This window comes from Quercus robur, chromosome 6 (assembly GCF_932294415.1).
Source record: "Quercus robur chromosome 6, dhQueRobu3.1, whole genome shotgun sequence".
NCBI lineage: Eukaryota > Viridiplantae > Streptophyta > Magnoliopsida > Fagales > Fagaceae > Quercus > Quercus robur.
The window spans coordinates 33,215,258-33,224,052 of NC_065539.1; the positions used below are offsets into that span (position 1 = coordinate 33,215,258).

Below are 8,795 nucleotides of genomic sequence, written 5' to 3' on the forward strand. Positions count from 1 at the left end.
CCCCTCATTACTAATGGAAGAAGTAAAGCTATTAGGATTCTGGCCTAGCCCCTTCAGTCATAGAGTGATATGGGCTCTAAAACTGAAGGGTGTGAAATACGATTATCTGGAAGAAGACCTTCCCAATGAGAAGAGTCAATTGCTATTGCAATACAACCCAGTTCACAAGAAAATCCCTGTCCTTGTTCATGGCGGCAAACCAATTGTCGAGTCCTTAGTCATTCTTGAATACATTGAAGAAACATGGCCCGACAATCCATTGCTGCCAAAAGATGCCCATGCAAGAGCCTTAGCTCGATTTTGGATACAGTTTGGATTACAGAAGGTAAGTTTGATCTTCATTGGGATTCCTTTTCTGATACTTCTTGTTATAAATCTGATTTCTTTTCTACTTAAGTAGAAGATAGCATATCTCTTTTATTAACGCAGTATAGCATACTACCGAATTAGAAAAAGTACTTATGTCATTTTCTTTAAGATACGTGGGTCATTTACTTCTTGGCCAATTAAGTTGACTTTTATCTAATGCAGGCTAAAAACATTAAAATGACTACAAATTTTACTATAAACAGTTTACAAATTTACAAATTGACGTAATAATAAATATGATTATCGTAATCTTAAATAAATATCTGAATTTTCTTTTAATGATTAATGACACATCAATTTATAAAGAAATTGATGTAAAGTTTATGTGCAATACAATTTTAAGAGAGTTTTAATCGGAGATTGAACCTCAAATCTCTTATTCAACCATTCAAAACTTTATCAATTAAACTAACTAGAACCCCCCATATTCTTAATACTACTCTTTTGAAAATATAACATGATCGTCTAAGTCTTCTGCTTGGCTTATGTAAGCCCAATATGGTCTAATCCAGTAATAATCATTTTTAGCACGTGTAATTTGAAATAATATTTTTGACTGATTCTATATATTAATTTCTAGGCCCCCATTTTTCACGCATTTTTCCAAACCACTGGAGAAGAACAAGAAAAGGCAATAAAAGAGGCACAGGAAGTTTTTAAGATCTTGGAAGAGAAAGCTCTAGGGAACAAGAAGTTTTTCAGTGGTGACAGTATAGGGATGGTTGACATTTCATATGGATGGTTAGCTTATTGGTTTTCTGGCATGGAAGAAGCAGTGGGTGTCAAAGTGCTAAATCCGAGAACTTTTCCACGCCTGCATTCTTGGATTCAGGATTTTAAGGAAGTTCCTGTGGTCAAAGAAAACCTTCCTGACTATGCAAATATGGTGACCTATATGAAGTTCATGAGGGAAAAATTCACTTCACACCTTCCATGTCATAATCACTAGTGTTGTGTATGAACTAAGCTCCTTTTTTTTTCTGCTAAAAAAAAATTGGGAATCTTTAGATTTTACAGAAGTTTTAAAATTTGGAATTTACCCTCTGAAATTTTATTCTATTTGCATTAGTAGTCATTTCATCCATAGTTTCTGTTAATTGCCATATAAACTTATCATGCATATTTAATTTATCTAATAAAATAATATCACGTTATTTTTGTAACTTAAAAAAACTATGAATAATTTTAAAAATTGAAGTTGTTTAATGAAAATAATGCGACATCATTTTATTAGATAAACTAAACACACATGATAAGCTTATATGACATTTAGGGTGTGTTTGGATTGAACTTATTGTTGCTGAAACTAAAAACTGAAAACTAAAAACTGAAAACACTGTAGTAAAATAATTTTTAAATGTGTAAATAGTACCGTGGGACCCATTTTTAATATTTTTTAATGAATAAAGTGGCTGTGGGTTCCATAAACAGTACTGCTACAGCACCGCTACAGTACCGCTACAGTGCCACTACAGTGTTGTTTGTCCCCCTTTTCTGCAAAACGTGTGAAATGTAAAAAAAAAAAAAAAAAAAAAAAAGAGTGAAAACGCAGACGCAGCAAAGTTCAGTGCTATCCAAACGAGCACTTAATGAAAAAGATGGATAGAGATGCTGATAATGCAAATAGAATATGACTACTGATTGGTGTCTTGGTCTGATGACAAAGAGCAATCATCAGAAGCGGACGTCATAGGTTGAAACTCTCTTAAATATAAAATCCAAAAACACCCAAATTTAGGATGTTGTTTGTACTTTAATTTTTTTTTTTTTTTTTTTTTAAGAATATATAAAATTATGAGCTAGCTTTGAACTTTGAAGAATACTTCAATTATTAGCATATACAATGCTTGTTATGAATTTAACAACATGTGGCGGATGGATTTTACTCCAACAAATTTGTGATGTATCAAATTTGAAATAATATCTTATCTAATCATTCCATAAATATATTTAAGCACATGGCGAACTTTCACATTAGCATTCTATTTGAAAAGAATCCTAATAAAACCAAATTAGTTTGTTTAATGGAGTCCAAATATTCTATACCATTTTTCTTGCTCCACCAATAATAATTTTCCATATGTCCACCAATTTAATTCAAATCAAATTTTCAGCCTTTATTATTTAGTTTCCTAAAATAAATAAATAAAAAATCCAAATCATCCCCACTAGCCACCATCATAGTTCCTCCACCACCACCAAAAATAACCTTCGTTGACACCACCAAGAGGAGATGGACGGCGTCATCAACGGCCAGCCACCCACCACCGCAAGTTATCAGTTACCCAAAAAATAGAAAATAAAAAGAACCCCACACACCCACACCAACCACCACCACCAACCTTCATCGGTACCACTAGGAAGAGATCTCCGGTGACATCAACAGCCATCCACCATTGCCTCCTTGTCTTCAAATCCATGACTGATATTAGTTTTGTGACACCTTGTTCATGGGTACTCATGGGCCATGACTACCTTTCTTCTTCAAATCCATTGATGGTACCTAAACATGGCAATAATGCGGCATTGATGGTGTCGCCATCTCTACCTGGCGGCCTTGGACAATGGTGGTGGACCGTTGGTGATTGATTGGTGATGGATGTTGGTTATAATCCTAAAATACCTCACCTCACACTCACAATCTCTTCAACCGCCTCTCATCTCTTTCTCTTCAGCTCACCACTCTAACTCATGCTCCTCTCCCACTCTTACTTACTCTCCTCTCATGTATCACGCTGTCGGCCATCAAATGTCAGCCGCCCTCTCTCATGCTCTCAACATCTCGACCTCACTCTCTTTGCCGAAGAAGACGAAGACGAAGACGAAAATCTAAGATTCTCGCCGCAAAGCCTCTCCGATCTCACCCAATTTCGTTCAATATTGCTCCCTATATTTGCTTTGCACCGAGTTTAGTGATAGCTGAAGCCAACAACCACAACCACGGTGATTTACGACAATGGTTTTAAATGTTCTTCTTCCATTTTTTCTTTATTTGATTAATGGGTTTGGGGATTTAGATTCTCTTTGTTTAACTTGTGGGTTTGGGGATTTAGATTTGGTTGTTAAGATTTGATGTTCCTTGCATGTGCTTGTTTTAAATTTTGATTTCAAATGTATTTGGTTTTCGTGAATAGTTTGATTTCAAATGTATTTGGTTTCTGAGAATAGGAAATTTGAATGGGTATGGTGGATTTGATTTGAGATTTACTTGGATTTGTTGTTTGTGTTGTTGTGATTCTTTTTTCTCAGGAAAACATAATTTTTTTTATTGATTGGGCCATTGTTAGGGGTTGAAGATTAGGCCCTGAAGTGGCCTGGCTAGGCGGGGCCCGACAGGGCAGGTCTAGGCCCCAGGAAAAAAAAATTCCATTTAATAGACGAGTTGTGGGTCGAGTCCAGGTATGAAATAACCCAACCCAAACCTAGCTTGTTGCCATTCCTATTTAAAATATATAGAGATTAGCTTGCCGTTATTGCAACCCAAAAAAAAAAAAAAAAAAAAAGCAAAGATCTCGACCTTGACATAAGTATATATATTTGTATGTAATACAAAATAAAGGATTTTTTTACCCTTTTTTTTTGGCTTATTTTAATATTGATACATAATTTGTTAAAATACAAAAATTTGATAGATGACATAGTTATTACTTATCACTTCTTGATTACCTTGAATTTTTTCAAATATAGAGAGTATAAAAAAATATATAATCTAACCATGAATTTGTAAAAATTCATATTCAACATTAAAATATTAGATATCCTCAATGTAGGAGCTCTCCCTCTCGCCTGACGAGTTTTTTCTCCCTTAGTTTGTCTTAAGGGTCTGTCTTTTAGCTTTCTTTCTTGGTGCTCAATGGCTGACGAAGTGATTCATAGCTTGGAAAACATGAAACTAACCCCGGAGGAGGAGGAAGTGATAGAGGTATCTGACGAAGGAAGACAAGAGGAGATTGAGAGTTGTACACTAAGCTTACTGGGAAAGCTTCTCACGTGTAAACCATTCAACAAAAAGGCAGCGATAAACACATTTAAGAAGGCGTGGGGGTTAGAAGAAGGAGTTCACAACATGGAGGTGGGCTCAAATCTGTTTCAATTCAAATTCCAAAAAGAGTTTGAGATGAAAAGGGTTTTCAAAGGAGGCCCTTGGACGTTCGACAACCAAGCACTTATGCTTTGTCGGTGGCAGATGGGTTTGACAGCACGTAACGTGAAGTTTGATTCAATACCGATGTGGGTGCAAATTTGGGACGCACCATTTGACATGGTTTCTCCCAAGGTGGCCGTGGAAGTGGGGAGTAGGTTGGGAGTGGTAGTAGAGGAGGAGAAGCGACTGAAGCTTGTAGAAAGAGTTCAAAGGAGGATCAAAAGTATTTGTAGAAAGAACAGGAGACTCATTTGGAAAGATTTCTAAAACAGAGGAGGTAGTTAGGGAAGAACGAAAGTGAGAAAATTCAATAAACAATCGGTGTTCCCAAAAGACAACATTACAAGAAACACGAAAACGATGAGAGACAGGATCATAACACCTATACCCTTTTTGAGTTTCGCCATAACCAAGGAAACAACAAAGTCTAGATCGAGGCTCAAGTTTGTTGTGCTCATGAGGTTGAAGGAGAACGAAACAGACAGATCCAAAGGAGCGAAGGTGATGATAGTCAGGGGGTGACCCAAACGGACGCTCATACGGGGTTTGATTATGGATGACAGTGCTTGGAATGCGATTAATCGCATGAACAGCATGAAGAGCAGCTTCACCCCAAAATGGGGCAGGAACTTTGGCAGAAAGAAGAAGAGCACAAATAGTGTCAAGAATATGACGAAGTTTTTTTCGACTCGACCATTTTGCTAAGAGGTACTTGGACAAGTTAGATGATGTACAATGCCATAGGAATGTAACAGAGCTTGAAACGCATATTGAGTATATTCAAGAGCATTATCAGATCAAAAAGTTTTGATATGTTTGGAGAATTGTGTTTCAACCATTTTTGCAAAGTTGCTGTATATTGGTAAAATTTCAGAACGAGATTTCATAGGAAAGATCCAACTATAACGAGAATAATCATCAATAAAAATAACAAAATATCGAGATCCACCAATACTAGCAACAGGAGAAGGTCCCCGAACATCAGAATGAATTAACTCAAAAATACTATTAGAAATGGATTCACTGTTATTGAAAGGCAAAGCTGGCTGTTTTCCTAACTGACATGAAGTACAATCAAAATTGACTTTGGACACAGAACCCAACAGACCCTTAAAAGCTAACTATTGTACCCAAGAAGATGGTACATGACCAAGATGAGAATGCCAAAGTGCGAGAGATGGTAAGGAAGAAACTGCAGCAGCAACAAAAATAGGAGCAACAGGTGGAAGATGAAGATTGTCCACGGGAAACATACGCCCAACTCTAGAACCGGTCCCAAGCTCCTGCCCTGTCCTCAGATCCTGCACAATGCACCTAGAATAGTAAAAAATAAGGCGATAACCTAGTTCAGCTAATTGTCCCACAGAGCACAAATTATAGAATAGGTCAAGTACATGGAAGACTCCAAGAATAGAGAAGTTAGAGGTCGAAACAACACCTAGACTATTCCCATACATGGTGGAACCATCAACTATATGAATATTTAGAGGATGTGGTGCAGGGTCAAGTTTGGAGAATAAGGATGAGTGAGGTGTCATGTGATTGCAACAGGCATAATCAAAAAGCCAAGTTTGAGACTTACCGGGTAGAACTGAGAGAGCAATGGAAAGAGATGCATTACCAGTCATATGAATAGCCTGAACCATGATCTCCTGTAGTTCAGTGGGGGAGAAGTTGATAGCGGATCCAGAAGATTGGGTCTCAGCTGAAATGGAAGACATCGGCGGAGTAGGCTCAGTGTTAGCAACAGCAGCAGTAGATTTGTTGCGACGGTAACAAGTTTCAATGGTGTGGCCAGGACACTTGCAATAATTGCAGAACTTTTTGTTGGTCTGCTTGCGACGCTTGCTAGAGCCAGAGGAATCACCTGATTGTTGAGGTTGCTCTATGAGTGGAGCAGAAGGAGTAATAGCCAAAATATTGAGCTTATTCTGAGCTTGAAGGGTTGCAAGACGAGCTTCTTCTCTAACCAACTCGTTCACAGCAGTATCAAGAGAGGGAGCAGGACTGCGATTTAGAAGCTAACCTCAAATGGGCTCAAAGTCATTGTGAAGTGACATCAGGAATTCATAGAGGCGAAATTCATCTCTAATGGAAGCATATTGCTGAGCATCCTTTAAGCATGCCCAAGTTGGATCAGAAAGGTCAATTTGGTCCCAAATGAAGCGAAGCTGATCATAGTAGTCATTGATGGATTGCCCTGGTTCTTGCCTGAGTTGATGCAATTCAACCACTAATTGATATTTCATGGATCCATGAGTAGTGGAGTACCTTTTGGCCAACATATCCCATGCTAATTTTGCATCATCAAAGCTGCCCAACAGATTGGAGATGGAGGGAATGGAAGTGTTCCGAATCCATGTGAGGATTATGTGGTTGTGACTATCCCATTCAATCATGCGACCAAGGAAGGCAGCATCGTCTTCACTTGCTCCCTTAACAAGAATGGTGGCTACACCAATACAGTAATGCCAGAGCATGCAACCTTTAAGAAAACTGGGCATAGCTTGAGACCAAGATAAGTAATTCTTGTTTCCCTCCAATATAGTATTGATGGGGCGAGGAAGAAAAACATCTTTTTTATCCATTTAGAGACACAATATGCAAAAACAGACTGGAAAAATGAAATCTACGCGAAAACCTAGCTTGTTGCCATTCCTATTTAAAATATATAGAGATTAGCTTGCCGTTATTGCAACCCAAAAAAAAAAAAAAAAAAAACAAAGATCTCAACCTTGACATAAGTATATATATTTGTATGTAATACAAAATAAAGGATTTTTTTACCCTTTTTTTTGGCTTATTTTAATATTAATACATAATTTGTTAAAATACAAAAATTTGATAGATGACATAGTTATTACTTATCACTTCTTGATTACCTTGAATTTTTTCAAATATAGAGAGTATAAAAAAATATATAATCTAACCATGAATTTGTAAAAATTCATATTCAACATTAAAATATTAGATATCCTCAATGTAGGAGCTCTCCCTCTCGCCTGACGAGTTTTTTCTCCCTTAGTTTGTCTTAAGGGTCTGTCTTTTAGCTTTCTTTCTTGGTGCTCAATGGCTGACGAAGTGATTCATAGCTTGGAAAACATGAAAACTAACCCCGGAGGAGGAGGAAGTGATAGAGGTATCTGACGAAGGAAGACAAGAGGAGATTGAGAGTTGTACACTAAGCTTACTGGGAAAGCTTCTCACGTGTAAACCATTCAACAAAAAGGCAGCGATAAACACATTTAAGAAGGCGTGGGGGTTAGAAGAAGGAGTTCACAACATGGAGGTGGGCTCAAATCTGTTTCAATTCAAATTCCAAAAAGAGTTTGAGATGAAAAGGGTTTTCAAAGGAGGCCCTTGGACGTTCGACAACCAAGCACTTATGCTTTGTCGGTGGCAGATGGGTTTGACAGCACGTAACGTGAAGTTTGATTCAATACCGATGTGGGTGCAAATTTGGGACGCACCATTTGACATGGTTTCTCCCAAGGTGGCCGTGGAAGTGGGGAGTAGGTTGGGAGTGGTAGTAGAGGAGGAGAAGCGACTGAAGCTTGAGGCACAACGGCTGTTCATGCGAGTCCGGGTTGCTATTCCGATTTCAAAACCGATAAGAAAGGGAGGCTTTGTGGCGGGATCAGATGGTACTCGGTACTGGGTTAAATTCAAGTATGAGCGACTGCCGTTGTTTTGTCACTACTGTGGGTTGCTGGGTCATGATCTACGTCACTGCGCCAGTTACTACGCGGCATCAAAGAACAGCGGCGACGTGATGTGTCAGTACAGCGACTGGATGAAGGCGGTTGGCTCACGGACTTGGTCGCCAACGAGAAACAAAGCTAGGAACGACGAGGAGGAACTATTCCGTTCACAAAAACACAGACCTGAACGGCAGTATGAGACAGTGGCTGTCGGATCTATCTTTACAACCCAGACGGAGGAGGAGACATGTGGAAAAGGAAATGACGCACAGTACGGAACGGACCCGGATTTTCAGGAAATTATTACAAGCAATAATGAGGGGTCTGAAACGGATGCAGCAAAAGTGATGCCGCAACATGTGGACATTATTATGGGAGTTTTAAATCCGGAAACTCGTGGATTTTCAACGGAAAGTAACGCACAGAGATCATTGGAGGAGGTGGCATTAAATATGAATCATGAAGAAGGTGATTCAGAGGCCATAAATAAAAAGGAGGCACGTGAGCCACTATTAGCAAAACAGGAGCACGTGTTAGACAAGTCTAAACCAATTGGGCTTGCTAACTCAAAGCCCAAATAG

The 8,795-nt window shown here is 38.5% G+C and overlaps 3 protein-coding genes across 3 annotated transcripts; all 3 read left to right on the top strand.

The window, feature by feature from the left end:
* The first annotated feature begins 8 nt into the window (after nt 1-8).
* On the top strand, nt 9-1,399 carry LOC126689697 (probable glutathione S-transferase). Its single transcript, XM_050384897.1, has 2 exons — nt 9-325; nt 950-1,399. Exons 1-2 carry the CDS (start codon nt 14-16, stop codon nt 1,316-1,318), a joined length of 681 nt encoding a protein of 226 aa, XP_050240854.1. The 5' UTR covers nt 9-13; the 3' UTR covers nt 1,319-1,399.
* Nucleotides 1,400-4,222: 2,823 nt separating this feature from the next.
* Nucleotides 4,223-4,780, top strand: LOC126690107 (uncharacterized). Its single transcript, XM_050385239.1, has one exon. The coding sequence runs from the start codon at nt 4,223-4,225 to the stop codon at nt 4,778-4,780; it is 558 nt and encodes a 185-aa protein (XP_050241196.1).
* A 3,016-nt stretch (nt 4,781-7,796) lies between these two features.
* Nucleotides 7,797-8,795, top strand: LOC126690108 (uncharacterized). The gene has a single exon (XM_050385240.1). The coding sequence runs from the start codon at nt 7,797-7,799 to the stop codon at nt 8,793-8,795; it is 999 nt and encodes a 332-aa protein (XP_050241197.1).

What these genes read in the sequence shown, in the direction of transcription:
- LOC126689697 (XM_050384897.1), top strand. Translation starts at nt 14, where the DNA reads ATGGAAGAAGTAAAGCTATTAGGATTCTGGCCTAGCCCCTTCAGTCAT. An exon ending in TACAGTTTGGATTACAGAAG is followed by an intron (nt 326 to 949) that starts GTAAGTTTGATC and finishes ATTAATTTCTAG; the next exon opens with GCCCCCATTTTTCACGCATT.
- LOC126690108 (XM_050385240.1), top strand. Translation starts at nt 7,797, where the DNA reads ATGGAGGTGGGCTCAAATCTGTTTCAATTCAAATTCCAAAAAGAGTTT.
- LOC126690107 (XM_050385239.1), top strand. Translation starts at nt 4,223, where the DNA reads ATGGCTGACGAAGTGATTCATAGCTTGGAAAACATGAAACTAACCCCG.